This window comes from Mobula hypostoma, chromosome 3 (genome assembly GCF_963921235.1).
Source record: "Mobula hypostoma chromosome 3, sMobHyp1.1, whole genome shotgun sequence".
In the NCBI taxonomy this organism is placed as follows: Eukaryota; Metazoa; Chordata; class Chondrichthyes; order Myliobatiformes; family Myliobatidae; genus Mobula; species Mobula hypostoma.
The window spans coordinates 231,793,281-231,814,584 of NC_086099.1; the positions used below are offsets into that span (position 1 = coordinate 231,793,281).

At 47.0% G+C, this 21,304-nt stretch overlaps 1 protein-coding gene across 1 annotated transcript in view; it reads right to left on the reverse strand.

Annotated features, from left to right (window-relative positions):
* The window catches only part of vps28 (VPS28 subunit of ESCRT-I), a 49,464-nt gene extending 35,483 nt beyond the window's left edge, over positions 1-13,981 (reverse strand). The window contains exons 1-2 of the mRNA XM_063042446.1: positions 13,862-13,981; positions 4,263-4,321 (exon numbers count right to left, since the gene is read on the reverse strand). Of these exons, the coding sequence (XP_062898516.1) occupies positions 4,263-4,321; positions 13,862-13,935 (133 nt within the window). The 5' untranslated portion in view covers positions 13,936-13,981. The remainder of the gene's footprint in view (positions 1-4,262; positions 4,322-13,861) is intronic.
* Between the last annotated feature and the right edge of the window lie 7,323 nt (positions 13,982-21,304).

A 21,304-nucleotide genomic window follows, 5' to 3' on the forward strand; every position in this document is an offset into this window, starting at 1 on the left:
AGAGTTATCTGCCGGTAGTTGGAGCAGTCGGACTTTTCCCCCTTGTTCTTATACAGGGCGATGATGACTGCATCACGGAGGTCCTGTGGTAGTTTACCTTGTTCCCAGCAGCAGACAAAGAACTCGTGGAGTTTGGTGTGTAACGCTGGGCCCCCATGCTTCCAAATCTCAGGTGGGATTCCATCAACTCCCGCTGCCTTGCCATTTTTCAGCTGCTCTACGGCCTTGACTGTCTCTTCTAGGGTTGGAATCTTGTCCAGTTCTGCTTTCTCTGGCTGTTGTGGGATGCGATGAATTGCTGAGTCTTGGACCATGCGGTTGGTGCTGAAGAGAGTCTGGAAATGTTCTGACCACAGGTTCAGGATGGACGCCTTGTCGGTGAAGAGCGTCTGACCGTCTGCACTGCGCAAGGGGCTCTGGACCTGGTGCGAAGAGCCGTACACCGCTCTCAGGGCTTCATAAAACCCTTTGTATCAGGACAAGACAGCTGAGCAAGGTGCGTCTGGTGGGCGGATTTCTTCTGCGCCAGCAATTCTTGGATCTCCTAGTTGTTTTCATCGAACCAGTCCTTGTTCCTCTTTGTGGAACACCCTAGGACTCCTTCAGAGGTTTGCAGGATGGTGGTTTTTAGGTGTTCCCAAAGCATTTCTGGAGAGGAGTCTGTGGGGTAACTGGTAAAGCAGTGAGGAGCGCGGTCGAACAAAGGGATTTGAGAATACAGGTCCATAATCTTTTGAAAGTGATGTCACAGGCAGATGGGGTAGTAAAGAAAGCTTTTGGCACATTGGCCTTCATAAATCAAAGTACTGAATATAGGAGATGTGATGTTATGTTAAGATTGGATAAGACGTTGACGAGGACTAATTAGGAGTATTGTGTGCAGCTTTGGTCACCTATGTACAGGAAAGATGTAAAGAAGGTTGAAAGAGTACAGAGAAAATCTGCAAGGATGTTGCCCAGTCCGGAGGACCTGAGTTATTGGGAAAGTTTGAATAGGTTAGGACTTTACTCCTTGGAATGTAGAAGATTGAGAGGAGATATGATAGAAATATACAAAATTATGAGCGACACAGATAGGGTAAATGCAAGCAGTCTTCTTTCCACTGAAGTTGGATGGGACAACAACAAGAAGTTCTGGGTTAAGAGTGAAAGGTGTAAAGTTTAAGGGAACATGAGGGAACACTTCTTCACTCACAGGGTGGTGAGAGTGTGGAACGAGCCACCAGCACAAGTGGCGTATGCGAGCTCCATTTCAAAGTTCAATGGAAGTCTGAAAGGGACATGGATGGCTGTGGTTCTCGTGAGTTCGATGTGAGTAGGCACTTTAAATAGTTCAGCATCGACTAGAGGGGCCAAAAGGCCTGTTTCTGTACTGTACTTTTATACGAGTCTATAGGCACCAGCCTCCCCACCATTGAGGATGAATTCACGAGGCAGATCTCAAACAAGTGGCATCTATCATCAAGGTCCCCCAAAGCCTAGGACAAGGCCTCTTCTCATAACTATCATAGAAACCATAGAAACTACAGCACAGAAACAGGCCTTTTGGCCCTTCTTGGCTGTGCCCAACCATTTTCTGCCTAGTCCCACTGACCTGCCCACGGACCATATCTCTCCATACACCTCCCATCCATGTCTCTGTCCAATTTATTCTTAAATGTTAAAAAAGAACCCGCATTTACCACCTCGTCTGGCAGCTCATTCCATACTCCCACCACTCTGTGTGAAGAAGCCCCCGCTATTGTTCCCTTTAAACTTTTCCCCCCTCACCCTTAACCCATGTCCTCTGGTTTTTTTCTCCCCTTGGAAAAAGCCTGCTTGCATTCACTCTATCTATACCCATCATAATTTTATATACCTCTATCAAATCTCCCCTCATTCTTCTACGCTCCAGGGAATAAAGTCCTAACCTATTCAACCTTTCTCTGTAACTGAGTTTCTCAAGTCCCGGCAACATCCTTGTAAACCTTCTCTGCACTCTTTCAACCTTATTTATATCCTTCCTGTAATTTGGTGACCAAAACTGAACACAATACTCCAGATTCGGCCTCACCAATGCCTTATACAACCTCATCATAACATTCCAGCTCTTATACTCAATACTTTGATTAATAAAGGCCAATGTACCAAAAGCTCTCTTTACGACCCTATCTACCTGTAACGCCACTTTTAGGGAATTTTGTATCTGTATTCCCAGATCCCTCTGTTCCACTGCACTCCTCAGTGCCTTACCATTAACCCTGTATGTTCTAAGTTGGTTTGTCCTTCCAACGTGCAATACCTCACACTTGCCAGTATTAAACTCCATCTGCCATTTTTCAGCCCATTTTTCCAGCTGGTCCAAGTCCCTCTGCAGGCTCTGAAAACCTTCCTCACTGTCTACTACACCTCCAATCTTTGTATCATCAGCAAACTTGCTGACCCAATTTACCACATTATCATCCAGATCATTGATATAGATGACAAATAACAATGGACCCAGCACTGATCCCTCTGGCACACCACTAGTCACAGGCCTCCACTCAGAGAAGCAATTCTCTACCACCACTCTATGGCTTCTTCCATCGAGCCAATGTCTAATCCAATTTACCATCTCTCCATGTATACCTAGCGACTGAATTTTCCTAACTAACCTCCCATGCGGGACCTTGTCAAAGGCCTTACTGAAGTCCATGTAGACAATATCCATTGCCTTCCCTTCATCCACTTTCCTGGTAACCTCCTCGAAAAACTCCAACAGATTGGTCAAACATGACCTACCATGCACAAAGCCATGTTGACTCTCCCTAATAAGCCCCTGTCTATCCAAATGCTTGTAGATTCTGTCTCTTAGTACTCCCTCCAATAACTTACCTACTACTGACGTTAAACTCACCGGCCTATAATTTCCCAGATTACTTTTCGATCCTTTTTTAAACAACGGAACAACATGAGCCACTCTTCAATCCTCCGGCACTTCACCCGTAGACAGCGACATTTTAAATATTTCTGCCAGGGCCCCCGCAATTTCAACACTAGTCTCCTTCAAGGTCCGAGGGAACACTCTGTCAGGTCCCGGGGATTTATCCACTTTAATTTTCCTCAAGACAGCAAGCACCTCCTCCCTTTTAATCTGTACAGTTTCCATGGTCTCACTACTTGATTCCCTGAATTCCATAGATTTCATGCCAGCTTCCTTAGTAAATACAGACGCAAAAAACCTATTTAAGATCTCCCCCATTCCCTATCATCAAGGAGTTACACAAGCCTGAAGACACACACTCAATGTTTCAGGAACAGCTTCTTTGCCTCCGCCATCAGATTTCTCAACGGTCCATGAACAGCATCTCACTATTTTGCTGTATTTTTGCAATTTTTTAACATACATTTTTCACTGTACCATACAGTAATCTTTTTGTTTGCACAGTACTGCTGCTACAAAAGAACAAATTTCACAACCTGATTCTGAATTATAAAGATTACAGCAGTGACCCGTCTGACACACACCACACGTGATCACCTCCCGTAATCACACACCACACGTGATCACCTCCAGTACCGACACACACGTGATCACCTCCCGTACCGACACACACCACACGTGATCACCTTCCGTATTCACACACACACCACACGTGATCACCTTCCGTATTCACACACACCACACGTGATCACCTCCCGTACCGACACACACCACACGTGATAACCTCCCGTACCAACACACATCACATGTGCTCACCTCCCGTACCGACACACACACGTGATCACCTCCCGTACTCTCACACACCACACGTGATCACCTCCCGTACCCACACACACCACACGTGCTCACCTCCCGTACTCACACACCACACGTGATCACCTCCTGTACTGACACACACCACACGTGATCACCTCCCGTACTCACCTCCCATACTCACACACCACACGTGATCACCTCCTGTACGGACACACCACACGTGATCACCCCCCGTACTGACACACACCACACGTGGTCACCTCCCGTACTGACAGACACCACACGTGATCACCTCCCGTACTGACAGACACCACACGTGATCACCTCCCGTACTGACACACACCACACGTGATCACCTCCCGTACTGACACACACCACACGTGATCACCTCCCGTACTCACACACCACACGTGATCACCTCCTGTACGGACACACCACACGTGATCACCCCCCGTACTGACACACACCAAACGTGATCACCTCCTGTACTGACAGACACCACACGTGATCACCCCCCGTACTCACACACACCACACGTGCTCACCTCCCGTACTGGCTGCAATACCCTGGAACATCCTGACGAGAGACACCTTCACGGAATCCCTGCCAACAGATGAACAGGGTCAAATGTGAGGTCAGGGGAGAAGAGAACTCCTACCAAGAGAGGAACAGGGTCAAATCCGGGGCCAGTGGTGGCAATGGGGACTGGGGGAAGGGCGGATGGAGTGGTTTGTAGGGGGTATTAAATTCCATCTACCAACTTTTTTGCCCATTTTTCCTGCTGATGCAAATCTCTCTGTAAGCCATGACAGCCTTCGTTACTGTCCACTACACTCACAATCGTGGTGTCATCTGCAACTTTGCTGATCCAGTTAACCACATCAATCATCCAGATCATTGATTAGGGGAGAAAGGACCCTGCAGCACTCCACTAGTCACAAGCCTCCAAGTCAGAGAGGTAACCCTCTACTACTGCTCTGACTTCTCTCACAAAGCCAATGTCTCATCCAATCTGCTACATCATCTTCAATGCCAAGCGACTGAACCTTATTGATCAGCCTTCCATGTGAGACCCTGTCAAAGGCCTTACTAAATTACACGTAGACAGCATCCACCACCTTGCCTTTATCAACTTTCCTGGTAACTTCCTCGAAAAACTCCGTAAGATTGGCTAGACACGACCTACTACGCATGAAGCCACAATGACTATCATTAATCAGTCCCTGTCTATCCAGATATTCATGTGTCCGGTCTCAGAATACCTTCCAATCACTTCCCCACGAATGATGTCAGGCTCACTGGCCTATAATTTCCTGGTTTATTTTTACAGCCTTTCTTAAACAGTGGAACAACATTGGCTATCCTCCAATCCTATGGTAACACACTGTCATTATGATTTAAATGTTCCTGCTTGGGCCCTGGTAATTTCCACACTTGTCTCCCACAGGATCCGAGTGACATACCTTGTCCTGCCCCAGGGATTTATCCACCCTAATTTGCCTCAGGGTAGAAAACACCTCCTCCTCTCTAATTTCTATAGGGTCCCATGAAGTCGATGCCACTTTGCCTGACTTCTGTAGGCTCTGTGTTGTCTCCTGAGTAAATACAGATGCAGAGAATCTCCATTTAATACCTTCTCTATTTGTTTAGGCTCCACACATACATTACCATTCTGATCTTCCAGAGAACCAATTCTGTGCATTGCAATCCTTTTGTTCTTAACACATCTGAATTCTCCTTTGCCTTGACTACTTGGGCAACCTCATGCCTCTGGATTTCTTTCTAAAGTGTTCCCTTGCATTTTTCCATAAGCACCACATTTTTTTTTCCCTGGGCCTCGATATCTGACAGGCACATACAACCTTTGTACTCAGAAAACGGCACTTTTAAAGTCCTCCTGTTTAGCAATTACACCTTGCCAGTAAACAGTCTGTCTGTATCCACACTTTCCAGATCATTTCTAACACTATCAAAGTATCAACCCAAGGACAAGACCTATCTTTTTGCATACTTACTTTGAAAGTAATAGCATTACGATCACTAACTTCTGTCATCTGACCTGTCTCATTTCCTTACTGCAGATCACTCTCTCTCATTGAGCTTCTACGGACTAATTAAGGAAACTTTCCTGAACACATTTGACAAGCTCTATCCCGTGTAGACCTTTTACAGAATGGGAGTCCCTGTTAGTAAACGCAAAGTTAAAACCACCTACTTTAACAACCTTGTGTTTCTTGCAACAATCTGCGATTCCCTCCAAATTTGTTTCGTTAAGTCCACTGAACCATTGGGTGGTCTGTAATATAGCCCCATTAATGCAGTCATACCTTTCTTATTTCTCAGTTCCACCCATAAAGCCTCACCAGTCCAATTCTCCAGTCTGTTCTGACACAGCATTGCTGTGATATTTTCCCAGACCAGTAACACCACCCCTCCTTTAATCCCTCCTGCTCTGTCACCCCAGAATATTGATCTGCCAGTCCTGCCCCTCGTGCAACCAAGTCTCACTAATGGCCACAATATCATAATTCCAGGTGTTGACCACGCCCTGAGCCTATCTGCCTTTCCTATGATACTTCTTGCATTGAAATATACACATCTCAGGATATTAGTCACACCATGCTCAACCTCTGATTCCTGACTCTGGCTGAGGTCATGAACATCTGCCTCCACAACCTCTCCATTAACTGCTCTGGCACTCCAGTTCCATAGAACCATAGAACATTACAGCACAGAAACAGGCTTTTCGGCCTTTCTTGGCTGTGCCGAACCATTTTTCTGCCTAGTCCCCCTGACCTGCACCTGGACCATATCCCTCCATACACCTCCCATCCATGTACCTCTCCAAGCTTTTATTAAATGTTAAAAGTGAGCCCGCATTTACCACTTCATCTGGCAGCTCATTCCACACTCCCACCACTCTCTGTGTGAAGAAGCCCCCCATAAAATTCCCTTTAAACTTTCCCCCCTTCACCCTTAACCCATGTCCTCTGGTTTTTTTCTCCTCTAGCCTCAGTGGAAAAAGCCTGCTTGCATTCACTCTATCTATACCCATCATAATTTTATAGAATATAGAATAGTACAGCACAGTACAGGCCCTTCAGCCCACAATGTTGTGCCGACCCTCAAACACTGCCTCCCATATAACCTCCCCCACTTTAAATTCCTCCATATACCTGTCTAGTAGTCTCTTAAATTTCACCAGTGTATCTGCCTCTACCACTGACTCAGGCAGTGCATTCCACGCACCAACCACTCTCCGAATAAAAAACCTTCCTCTAAAATCCCCCTTGAACTACCCACCCCTTACCTTAAAGCCATGTCCTCTTGTACTGAGCAGTGGTGCCCTGGGGAAGAGGCGCTGGCTGTCAACTCTATTTATTCCTCTTATTATCTTGTACACCTCTATCATGTCTCCTCTCATCCTCCTTCTCTCCAAAGAGTAAAGCCCCAGCTCCCTTAATCTCTGATCACAATGCATACTTTCTAAACCAGGCAGCATCCTGGTAAATCTCCTCTGTACCCTTTCCAATGCTTCCACATCCTTCCTATAGTGAGGTGACCAGAACTGGACACAATACTCCAAGTGTGGCCTAACCAGAGTTTTATAGAGCTGCATCATTACATCGCGACTCTTAAACTCTATCCCTCGACTTATGAAAGCTAACACCCCATAAGCTTTCTTTAACTACCCTATCCACCTGTGAGGCAACTTTCAGGGATCTGTGGACATGTACCCCGAGATCCCTCTGCTCCTCCACACTACCAAGTATCCTGCCATTTACTTTGTACTCTGCCTTGGAGTTTGTCCTTCCAAAGTGTACCACCTCACACTTCTCTGGGTTGAACTCCATCTGCCACTTCTCAGCCCACTTCTGCATCCTATCAATGTCTCTCTGCAATCTTTGACAATCCTCTACACTATCTACAACACCACCAACCTTTGTGTCGTCTGCAAACTTGCCAACCCAGCCTTCTACCCCCACATCCAAGTCATTAATAAAAATCACGAAAAGTACAGGTCCCAGAACAGATCCTTGTGGGACACCACTAGTCACAATCCTCCAATCTGAATGTACTCCCTCCACCACAACCCTCTGCCTTCTGCAGGCAAGCCAATTCTGAATCCACCTGGCCAAACTTCCCTGGATCCCATGCCTTCTAACTTTCTAAATAAGCCTACCGTGTGGATCCTTGTCAAATGCCTTACTAAAATCCATATAGATCACATCCACTGCAGTACCCTCATCTATCTGCCTGGTCACCTCCTCAAAGAACTCTATCAAGCTTGTTAGACACGATCTGCCCTTCACAAAGCCATGCTGACTGTCCCTGATCAGACCATGATTCTCTAAATGTCTATAGATCCTATCTCTAAGAATCTTTTCCAACAGCTTTCCCACCACAGACATAAGGATCACTGGTCTATAATTACCCGGACTATCCCTACTACCTTTTTTGAACAAGGGGACAACATTTGCCTCCCTCCAATCCTCCGGTACCATTTCCGTGGACAACGAGGACATAAAGATCCTAGCCAGAGGCTCAGCAATCTCTTCTCTCGCCTCGTGGAGCAGCCTGGGGAATATTCTGTCAGGCCCCGGGGACTTATCTGTCCTAATGTATTTTAACAACTCCAACACCTCCTCTCCCTTAATATCAACATGCTCCAGAACATCAACGTCACTCATATTGTCCACACCATCAAGTTCCCTCTCATTGGTGAATACCGAAGAGAATTATTCATTGAGGACCTCGCTCACTTCCACAGCCTCCAGGCACATCTTCCCACCTTTATCTCTAATCGGTCCTACTTTCACTCCTGTCATCCTTTTGCTCTTCACATATTTGAAGAATGCCTTGGGGTTTTCCTTTACCCTGCCTTTTCATGCCTCCTTCTTGCTCTTCTCAGCCCCTTCTTAAGCTCCTTTCTTGCTTCCCTATATTCCTCAATAGACCCATCTGATCCTTGCTTCCTAAACCTCATGTATGCTGCCTTCTTCCACCTGACTAGATTTTCCATCTCACTTATCACCCATGGTTCCTTCACCCTACCATTCTTTATCTTTCTCACAGGGACAAATTTATCCCTAAAATCCTGCAAGAGATCTCTAAACATTGACCACATGTCCATAGTACATTTCCCTGCAAAAACATCATCCCAATTCACACTCGCAAGTTCTAGCCTTATAGCCTCATAATTTGCCCTTCCCCAATTAAAATTTTCCTGTCCTCTCTGATTCTATCCTTTTCCATGATAATGCTAAAGACCACGGAGCGGTGGTCACTGTCCCCCAGATGTTCACCCACTGAGAGATCTGTGACGTGACCCGGTTCATTACCTAGTACTAGATCGAGTATGGCATTTCCCCTAGTCGGCCTGTCAACATACTGTGACAGGAATCCATCCTGGACACACTTAACAATCTAAACCCTTGGAACTAATCAGGTGCCAATCAATATTAGGGAAGTTAAAGTCACCCATGATAACAACCCTGTTATCTTTGCACTTTTCCAAAATCTGCCTCCCAATCTGCTCCTCGGTATCTCTGCAACACACATAAAAGTTGCTGGTGAACGCAGCAGGCCAGGCAGCATCTCTAGGAAGAGGTGCAGTCGACGTTTCAGGCCAAGACCCTTCGTCAGGACTAACTGAAGGAAGAGTGAGTAAGGGATTTGAAAGTTGGAGGAGGAGGGGGAGATCCAAAATGTAGTGGCTCCTCGGTATCTCTGCTGCTACCAGGGGGCCTATAGAATACCCCCAATAGAGTAACTGCTCCCTTCCCGTTCCTGACTTCCACCCATACTGACTCAAAAGAGGATCCGGCTACATTACCCACCCTTTCTGTAGCTGTAATGGTATCCCTGACCAGTAATGCCACGCCTCCTCCCCTTTCTCCCCATCTCTCTATCCCTTTTAAAGCACTGAAATACTTCTCTCAAATCACCCCTCATTCTTCTATGCTCCAGGGAATAACTACTACGTAGACTCAGGCCTAGGTGGCCGGCGTCGGGCACGATGACGGACTCTCCACTTCTCCCTCTCCCTCACCAGTGTGTTCAGTTCACCTACATTAGCCGCACCGCTGTCTTCTAGGAGCGTGTTGACCATAGTCTTGGGAGGGCGCCCAGGGTTCATCGTCCCATGCTTGGGCTCCCATATGATGACTAGGCTGGCAGGTAGCTCGGGGTGGCGTAGACAGTGTCCCGCTAATTGCAGTCTTCTCGCCTCGATTTTAGTGGAGAGCATCAGTAGGTGGTCATAGAGCTCGATGTTCGTCATGTGCTGTTGCCAACTCATGTCAAGAGCCATCCGGAGCATTCGTGTATAGCAACCATCTAGAGACTTTCGCATAGTCTTGGTGAGTGTCCACATCTCGCATCCGTACGTGAGAATGGACTCTGTGACTGCTATGAAGATCCTCTTTTTAAGCCCTCTGGTCAGGTTTGACTTCCAGTTTTCCTTCATGTCATTCATAGCCCTCCACGCCAGCACCTCCCGTATCTTTATGTCCTTCTCTGAACTCATCATTCTTGACCCGAGGTACTTCTAGTCAAAGACTAGATTAGCAATAAAGTCCTAACCTATTCAACCTCTCTCTGTAACTGAGTTTCTCAAGTCCCAGCAACATCCTTGTAAACCTTCTCTGCACACTTTCCACCTTATTTATATCCTTCCTGTAATTTGGTGACCAACTGAACACAATACTCCAGATTCGGCCTCACCAATGCCTTATACAACCTCACCATAGCATTCCAGCTCTTATACTCAATACTTTGATTAATAAAGGCCAATGTACCAAAAGCTCTCTTTACGACCCTATCTACCTGTGACGCCACTTGCAGGGAATTTTGTATCTGTATTCCCAGATCCCTCTGTTCTACTGCACTCCTCAGTGCCTTACCATTTACCCTGTATGTTCTACCTTGGTTTGTCCTTCCAAAGTGCCTCACACTTGTCTATATTAAACTCCATCTGCTATTTTTCAGCCTTTTTTTCCAGCTGGTCTAAATCCCTTTGCAAGCTTTGAAAACCTTCCTCACTGTCCACTACACCTCCAGTCTTTGTATCATCAGCAAATTTGCTAATCCAATTTACCATATTATCATCCAGATCATTAATATAGATGACAAATAACAATGGACCCAGCACTGACCCCAGTGGCACACCACTAGTCACAGGCCTCCACTCGGAGAAGCAATCCTCAACTACCACTCTCTGGCTTCTCCCATTGAGCCAATGTCTAATCCAATTTACCACCTCTCCATGTATACCTAGCGACTGAATCTTCCTAACTAACCTCCCATGCGGGACCTTGTCAAAGGTCTTACTGAAGTCCATGAAGACAATATCCACTGCCTTCCCTTCATCCACTTTCCTGGTAACCTCCCCTAAAAACTCTAACAGATTGGTTAAACATGACCTACCACGCACAAGGCCATGTTGACTCTCTCAAATAAGTCCCCGTCTATCCAAATACTTGTAGATCCTATCTCTCGGTACTCCTTCTAATAATTTACCCACTGCCGACATCAAACTTACCAGCCTATAATTTCCCGGATTACTTTTCGATCCTTTTTTAAACAACGAAACAACATGACCCACTCTCCAATCCTCCGGCACCTCACCCGTAGACAGCGACATTTTAAATATTTCTGCCAGGGCCTCCGCAATTTCAACACTAGTCTCCTTCAAGGTCCGAGGGAATACCCTGTCAAGTCTTGGGGGCTTATCTACTCTGATTTGCCTCAAGATAGCAAGCACCTCCTCCTCCTCAATCTGTATAGGTTGCATGATCTCACTACTTGTTTACCTTATTTCCATTGACTCCATGCCAGTTTCCTTAGTAAATACAGATGCAAAAAACTCATTTAAGATCTCCATTTCTTTTGGTTCCATACATAGCCGACCACTTTGATCTTCAAGAGGACCAATTTTATCCCTTACTATCCTTTTTGCTCTTAATATACCTGTCGGAGCTCTTTGGATTATCCTTCACTTTGACTGCCAAGGCAACCTCATGTCTTCTTTAGCCCTTCTGATTTCTTTAAGTTTTTTTTGCACTTTTTATACTCCTCAAGCATCTTATTTACTCCCTGTTTCCTATACATGTCATACAACTCTCTCTTCTTCTTTATCAGAGTTGCAATATCCCTTGAGAACCAATATTCCTATTCACCTTGTCTTTAATCCTGACAGGAACATACAAGCTCTGCACTCTCAAAATTTCTCCTTTGAAGGCTTCCCACTTACCGATCACATCCTTGCCAGAGAACAACCTGTACCAATCCACGCTTTTTAGATCCTTTCTCATTTCTTCAAATGTGGCCTTTTTCCAGTTCAGAACCTCAACCCTAGGACCAGATCTATCTTTATCCATGATCAAGTTGAAACTAATGGTGTTATGATCACTGGAACCAAAGTGTTCCCCTACACACACTTCCGTCACCTGTCCTAACTCGTTTCCTAATAGGAGATTTGATATTGCATCCTCTCTAGTTGGTACCTCTATATATTGATTTAGAAAACTTTCCTGAACACATTTTACAAACTCTAACCCATCTAGACTTTTAACAGTATGAGAATCGCAATCAATATGTGGAAAATTAAAATCCCCTACTATCACAACTTTATGTTTCCTGCAGTTGTCTGCTATCTCTCTGCAGATTTGCTCCTCCAATTCTCATTGACTATTGGGTGGTCTGTAATACAATCCCACTAATGTGGTCATACCTTTCCTGTTTCTCAGCTCCACCCATATGGCCTCAGTAGACAAGCCCTCTAATCTGTCCTGCCTGAGCACTGCTGTAACATTTTCCCTGACTAGCAATGCCACCCCCCACCCTTCAGTCCTCTGCCTCTATCACGTCTGAAAATTCGGAACCCTGGAACATTAAACTTCCTATCTCCCTGCAACTCCAGTTTAATTCCCACCACGCAGCACTAGGAAATCTTCCCACTCTGATATTAGAGCAATCCACCCCCCCCCCCAAGTTCAGGTACAAACAGTCCCTTCTGTACAGTTCACCTTCCTGGAAGAGAGCCTAATGATCCAAAAATCGTATGCCTGCCCTCCTACACAGACTCTTTAGCCAATGTTAAACCATATAATCTTCCAAATTCTGGCCTCACTAGCACCTGGCATGGGTAGCAATCCTGAGATCACAACTCTAGAGGTGCTCCCTTTTAACTTAGCACCTAACTCCCTGAATTCCCTCTGCAGAACCTCATCATTCGTCCTACCCATGTCATTGGTACCTGCATGGACTATGACCTCTGGCTGTTCTCCCTCCCACTTAAGGATGCTGAAGACTTGATCTGAGATATTCTGGGCCCTGGGACCTGCGAGGCAACATACCATCAAAGGGTCTCGGCCCAAAACGTCGACTGTACCGCTTCCTATAGATGCTGCCTGGCCTGCTGCGTTCACCAGCATTTTGTGTGTGTTTGTACCATCAGGGAATCTCGTTTTTACCCACAGAGTCTCCTGCTCCATACTTTAATGAACGAATCCCCTTTCACCACAGCGGGCCTCTTCCCACTTCCCTTCTGAGACCCAGAGCCACACTCAGTGTCAGAGTCCCGACCACTGTGACTTTCCTCTGCTGGATCATACACCTCCCCTTTCCCCCCACCACACCCAACACTATCCAAAGTGATATACATGCTGCTGACGGACCAAACCCACATTATCCAAAGGGATATACATGCTGCTGACGGACCAAACCCACACTATCCAAAGTGATATACATGCTACTGACGGAGATGTTAACTGGGGTACTCTGCACTGGCTCCTTTCTGACTGTCAAACAGTTTCCTGCGCCTTGGATATAACTACCACTCGAAATGTCCTATATATGAGCCCTTCAGCCTCCCAAATGATCCGGAGTTCACCCAGCTCCAGCTCTAAGTCCTTAGTGCGAGCGCTGGGAGCCTCAGCTGGATGCACCGGCCAGGTGCCGGTGGAGGAGGAAGGTGTTAATGGGAGACGGGAGGGAGGGGTCGGAGGGCGTGGTGAGCGGTGCCGGGGGTGATGGAGAATGCCGGAAGACCAGGGCTGCGAACGACTGCTCAGTGTTTCCGATCGGCCCCGGCGCAGTTACCGGCCCGCATCTTCCTCCCTCCCAGTACCGTAATCTTACCAAATCCGTCCGCACTCTTCGAGCCGCAGACCCCACTCTACTTCCGTGTTAGACCGGAAAGTGCTGAAGAGCATAACTTCCTTCAGCAGCGCCACCTCTCGTACCGGAGTGACAGCACAACCTCCCTCCAATCGTCGCCTGCCAGACCAGTCAGCGCGCAGCCTCCTGCAGCGCCACCTCTCGTACCGGAGTGACAGCACAACCAGTGACTGCCTCCACCAGTTATCTCATATGGCCCGGAGAACTCCCTTCCACTGTTACCATGCTCGCCTCTACCTCCTACCCCAGATCCACAACATTGACTGTCTGGGCAGGCCTATTGTCTCTGTCCGCTCCTGCCCACTAAACTCATGTCCTCATACCTCGGTTCCGTTTATCCCCCTGGTTCAGTCCCTTCCCACCAACATCACCACACCTCTTATGTCCTGAATCTCCTTAGTAGCTTTCAGTGACCTGGTCCTGACCAACTCATTTTCACCTTGGATACTTAGTCCTAACATAGATCGATTCCCCATTAAAAAAGGTCTCAAAGCTCTCTGCTTCTTTCTTTACAACATTTTCTCTCCAGTACCACCCTCCTCTGGCAGAACTGGTCCTCCCCATCAATTTTCCCTTTGGCTCCAGACATCAGGAGTAGCCATCAGCACCAGCTATGCCTGCCTCTTTCTTGCTTATGTAGAACAGTCCATGTTCTAAGCCTTCCCAAGTTAAGCTCCCCAACTCTTCCTCCGCTACAGTGACAACTGCATTGTTGCATGCACCCCTGCTGAGCTCATCAATTTCATCAACTTTTCCTCTAACTTCCACCCTTCCATTATATTCACAGTCCATTTCTGAACCTCCATCCTCGTTCCTAATCTCTCTGCCTCCATCGCTGGAGACAGACACTCCACCAACATCTTTTCTAGAGCTACCAGTTCCCAGGCTATACCTCTTCCCACCTGTCTCCTGTAAAAATGCTATTGCCTTTTCTCAGTTTCTCTGTCTCCATCATGTCTGTTAAAACATAGAACATAGTACAGCACAGTACAGGCCCTTCGGCCCACAATGTTGTGCCGACTCTCAAACCCTGCCTCCCATATAAGCCCCCACCTTAAATTCCTCCACATACCTGTCTAGTAGTCTCTTAAACTTCACTAGTGTATCTGCCTCCACCACTGACCCAGGCAGTGCATTCCATGCACCAACCACTCTCTGAATAAAAAACCTTCCTCTAATATCCCCCTTGAACTTCCCACCCCTTACCTTAAAGCCATGTCCTCTTGTGTTGGGCAGTGGTGCCCTGGGGAGGAGGCCCTATCCGCCTGTGAGGCAACTTTCAGGCATCTGTGGACATGTACGCCGAGATCCCTCTACTCCTCCACACTACCAAGTATCCTGCCAGTTACTTTGTACTCTGCCTTGGAGTTTGTCCTTCCAAAGTGTACCATCTCACACTTCTCCGGGTTGAACTCCATCTGCCACTTCTCAGCCCACTTCTGCATTCTATCCATGTCTCTCTGCAAGCTTTGACAATCCTCTACACTATCTACAACACCACCAACCTTTGTGTCGTCTGCAAACTTGCCAACCCACCCTTCTACCCTGACATCCAGATCGTTAATAAAAATCACGAAAAGTAGAGGTCCCAGAACAGATCCTTGTGGGACACCACTAGTCACAATCCTCCAATCTGAATGTACTCCCTCCACCACCACCCTCTGCCTTCTGCAGGCAAGCCAATTCTGAATCCACCTGGCCAAACTTCCCTGCATCCCACGCCTTCTAACTTTCTGAATAAGCCTACCGTGTGGAACCTTGTCAAAAGCCTTACTAACATCCATACAGATCACATCCACTGCACTACCCTCATCTATATGCCTGGTCACCTCCTCAAAGAACTCTATCAGGCTTGTTAGACACGATCTGCCCTTCACAAAGCCATGCTGACTGTCCCTGATCAGACCATGATTCTCTAAATGTCTATAGATCCTATCTCTAAGAATCTTTTCCAACAGCTTTCCCACCACAGACGTAAGGCTCACTAGTCTATAATTACCCGGACTATCCCTACTACCTTTTTTGAACAAGGGGACAACATTCGCATCCCTCCAATCCTCCGGTACCATTCCCGTGGACAACGAGGACATAAAGATCCTAGCCAGAGGCTCAGCAATCTCTTCTCTCGCCTCGTGGAGCAGCCTGGGGAATATCCCGTCAGGTCCCGGGGACTTATCTGTCTTAATGTATTTTAACAACTCCAACACCTCCTCTCCCTTAATATCAACATGCTCCAAAACATCGACCTCACCATCATCAAGTTCCCTCTCATTGGTGAATACCGAAGAGAAGTATTCATTGAGGACCTCGCTCACTTCCACAGCCTCCAGGCACATCTTCCCACCTTTATCTCTAATCGGTCCTACCTTCACTCCTGTCATCCTTTTTTTCTTCACATAATTGAAGAATGCCTTGGGGTTTTCCTTTACCCTACTCGCCAAGGCCTTCTCATGCCCCCTTCTTGCTCTTCTCAGCCCCTTCTTAAGCTCCTTTCTTGCTTCCCTATATTCCTCAATAGACCCATCTGATCCTTGCTTCCTAAACCTCCTGTATGCTGCCTTCTTCCACCTGACTAGATTTTCCACCTCACTTGTCACCCACGGTTCCTTCACCCTACCATTCTTTATCTTCCTCACCGGGACAAATTTATCCCTTACATCTCGCAAGAGATCTCTAAACATCGACCACATGTCCATAGTACATTTCCCTGCAAAACCATCATCCCAATTCACACCCGCAAATTCTAGCCTTATAGCCTCATAATTTGCCTTTCCCCAGTTAAAAATTTTCCCGTCCTCTCTGATTCTATCCTTTTCCATGATAATGCTAAAGGCCAGGGAGCGGTGGTCACTGTCCCCCAGATGCTCACCCACTGAGAGATCTGTGACCTGACCGGGTTCATTACCTCGTACTAGATCTAGTATGGTATTCCCCCTGGTCGGCCTGTCAACATACTGTGACAGGAATCCATCCTGGACACACTTAACAATCTAAACCCTTGGAACTAATCAGGTGCCAATCAATATTAGGGAAGTTAAAGTCACCCATGATAACAACCCTGTTATTTTTGCACCTTTCCAAAATCTGCCTCCCAATCTGCTCCACTGTATCTCTGCTGCTACTAGGGGGCCTATAGAATAACCCCAGTAGAGTAACTGCTCCCTTCCTGTTCCTGACTTCCACCCATATTGACTCAAAAGAGGATCCTGCTACATTACCCACCCTTTCTGTAGCTGTAATAGTATCCCTGACCAGTAATGCCACCCCTCCTCCCCTTTTTCCACCCTCTCTATCCCTTTTAAAGCACTGAAATCCAGGAATATTGAGAATCCATTCCTGCCCTGGTGCCAGCCAAGTCTCTGTAATGGCCATTACATCATAATTCCATGTATGTATCCAAGCTCTCAGTTCATCACCTTTGTTCCTGATGCTTCTTGCATTGAGGTACACACATTTCAGCCCTTCTACCTTACTGTCTTTACACCATTTATTCTGCTTCTCTTTCCTCAAAGCCTCTCTGTATGTTAGATCTGGCTTTACTCCATGCACTTCTTTCACTGCTCTATTGCTCTGGGTCCCATCCCCCTCGCAAGTTAGTTTAAACCCTCCCGAACCATGCTAGCAAAGCTACCTGCAAGGATATTGCTCCCCCTCGAGTTCACGTGCAACCCATCCAATCTGTACAGGTCCCACCTTCCCCAGAAGAGATCCCAATGATCTAAAAATCTAAAACCCTGCTCCCTGCGCCAACTCCTCAGCCACGCATTCAACTGCCATCTCCTCCAATTCTTACCATCACTGTCACATAGCACTGGCAGCAATCCTGAGAATGTCACCCTTGAGGTCCTGTTCTTCAGCCTTCTGCCTAATTCCCGAAACTCACATTTCAGGACCTCATCCCTCTTCCTGCCTATGTCGTTGGTCCCAACATGTATCACGACTTCTGGTTGTTTCCCTCTCGTACCAGGATGTCGTGCACCCGGTCAGAGACATCCCGGACCCTGGCACCCGGGAGGCAACAAACCATCATACGGGTGTCCTTCTCACGTCCACAAAATCTCCTGTCTGCTCCCCTGACTATAGAGTCTCCAATGACGACAGCTCTCCTCTTCTCCGTCCCACCCTTCTGCACCATAGGGTCAGACTCAGTGCCGGAGGCCCTGCCACAGTGGCTCACACCTGGTCGGTCGTCCTTGCCAACAGTATCCAGGACGGTAAACTTATTATTCAGGAGAATGGCTACAGGGGTGCTGTGCACTACCTGTCTGCTCACCTTCGCTTTCCCCCCTCTGACTGTCACCCAACGACCTGCTTCCGACAGCCTAGGTGTGACTACCTCCCTGTAACTCTCATCTATAACTGCCTCATTCTCCCTTATGAGTCAACGGTCATCCAGCTGCTGCTCCAGATTCCTTACACGGTCTTCCAGATCGCCCAGCCGTGTGCACTTCTGGCAGATGTGACTCTGTGGGAGAGGGGAGTTCCCCCAAGACTGCCACATCTCACATGAGAGGCACATCACCGTCTCAGGAGACATTGTAAAAACTAACTGCGAGCTAACTTGCCCTCCGCCTCTTCTCGTCGAAGCCTCTCGAGTCAAAGCCTCAAAGCTCCACTCCTTCACTGGCCCACTCACGCACTGGCCGCTTCACTTGAGCTATCCCTGCATTTACCTGTTTGAGCTTTTCAAAATGTTTGGTCACCTGACCTTGACTGCCCAATCAGCTGCTTTCTGCTGAGTCTGAGCTATTCAAATCTTGATTGTCTAATCAACGGCTTTCTGCTGATCTATTCAAATCTGTTCCCAGAGCATCAGAGAGTACTTCCTTCTTGAAAGTACGGGGTTTCCCTACTTCACTGCTGATACTGCCTTCATCGCAACTCTTCCATTTCCCATAGATCCATCTTCCCAATAGTGATAGTTTCCATTTCCTCTATTTCCCATAGATCCACTTTCCCGCCACCTCAACAGTGATAGAGTTTCTCTTGCCCTTACCTACCATCAGCTGAGACTACGCACCCAATACATCATCTTCCACAATTTAGATTAGATTATGAGGACACTCAGTCCTCGTTTATTGTCATTTAGAAATGCATGCATTAAAAAATGATGCAACGTTCCTCCAGAATGATATCACAAGAACGCGCAGGACAAACTAAGACTAAAACTGACAAAACCACATAATTATAACATATAGTTACAACAGTGCAAAGCAATACTGTAATTTGATAAAGAGCAGACCATGGGCACGGTAAAAAAAAGTCTCAAAGTCCCGATAGCCTCATCATCTCATGCAGACGGTAGAAGGGAGAAACTCTCCCCGCCATGAACCTCCAAGCGCCGCCAACTTGCCGATGCCGCACCATTGGAAGCACCCGACCGCAGCCGACTCTGAGTCCGTCCAAAAACTTCAAGCCTCCGACCAGCCCCTCCGACACAGTCCCTCCGAGCACCACCTCTGCCGAGCGCTTCGACCCCGCCCCGGCTGCTGAGCAACAAGCAAAGCCGAGGACTCAGGGCCTTCCCCTCCAGAGATTCTGGGCTACACAGTAGCAGCAGCAGCGAAGCAGACATTTCAGAAGTTTCACCGGATGTTCCTCCATGCTCTCACGTCTGCCTCCATCAAATCAGGAAACAACAGGAATTCTGCAGATGCTGGAAATTCAAGCAACACACATCAAAGTTGCTGGTGAACGCAGCAGGCCAGGCAGCATCTATAGGAAGAGGCTGCCTGGCCTGCTGCGTTCACCAGCAACTTTGATGTGTGTTCCATCAAATCAGGGTTGTGCACGGAGGAACAAATAACAGAGATCACCACCGGAGTGGTCGCTGCGAGCTGCGTCGTGCCGCCATCTTCTCCTTCCACCATCTGCAAAGGGATACCACCAACTAACACATCCTTACCTCCCCTCACTCCGGCCCTCACTGCTTTTCTCAGGGATCACTACTTCTGGCATTCCTTGTCCACACATGTCTCCATTCGCCACTCTGGCCTTCTGCTCCGGAGGAGGACAATGTCAGAGCAGAGGTGGCTGAAGCTTCTGGGAATAGTTCACAAGGTGCAAGATAGAAATGTCCCACAGAGGAAGATATTATCAAATGGCAAGGGTAGGTAACGGTTGCTGACAAGGGATGTTAAGGACTGTATAAAAGAAAGGGGATATAAGGTAGCAAAACTGAGTGGGAGGTTGGATGATTGGGAAGCTTTTAAAATTGAATAAAAGGCAACTAAAGAAGCTATAAGAAGGGAAGCAATGAAATATGAGGATGGACTAGCCAATAACGCGCAGGACAAACCAAGCCAATATCAATTCCAAAGAAGAAGCATACAAATTAGCCAGAAAAAGTGGCTCACCTGAGGACTGGGAGAAATTCAGAGTTCAGCAGAGGAGGACAAAGGGCTTAATTAGGAAGGGGAAAAGAGATTATGAGAGAAAACTGGCAGGGAACATAAAAACGGACTGTAAAAGCTTTTATAGATATGTAAAAAGGAAAAGACTGGTAAAGACAAATGTAGGTCCCCTGCAGACAGAAACAGGTGAATTGATTATGGGGAGCAAGGACATGGCAGACCAATTGAATAATTACTTTGGTTCTGTCTTCACTAAGGAGGACATAAATAATCTTCCAGAAATAGTAAGGGACAGAGGGTCCAGTGAGATGGAGGAACTGAGCGAAATACATGTTAGTAGGGAAGTGGTGTTAGGTAAATTGAAGGGATTGAAGGCAGATAAATCCCCAGGGCCAGATGGTCTGCATCCTAGAGTGCTTAAGGAAGTAGCCCAAGAAATAGTGCATGCATTAGTGATAATTTTTCAAAACTCATTAGATTCTGGACTAGTTCCTGAGGATTGGAGGGTGGCTAATGTAACCCCACTTTTTAAAAAAGGAGGGAGAGAGAAATCGGGGAATTATAGACCGGTTAGCCTAACGTCGGTGGTGGGGAAACTGCTGGAGTCAGTTATCAAGGATGTGATAACAGCACATTTGGAAAGCGGTGAAATGATCGGACAAAGTCAGCATGGATTTGTGAAAGGAAAATCATGTCTGACGAATCTCATAGAATTTTTTGAGGATGTAACTAGTAGAGTGGATAGGGGAGAACCAGTGGATGTGGTATATTTGGATTTTCAAAAGGCTTTTGACAAGGTCCCACACAGGAGATTAGTGTGCAAACTTAAAGCACACGGTATTGGGGGTAAGGTATTGGTATGGGTGGAGAATTGGTTAGCAGACAGGAAGCAAAGAGTGGGAATAAACGGGACCTTTTCAGAATGGCAGGCGGTGACTAGTGGGGTACCGCAAGGCTCAGTGCTGGGACCCCAGTTGTTTACAATATATATTAATGACTTGGATGAGGGAATTGAATGCAGCATCTCCAAGTTTGCGGATGACACGAAGCT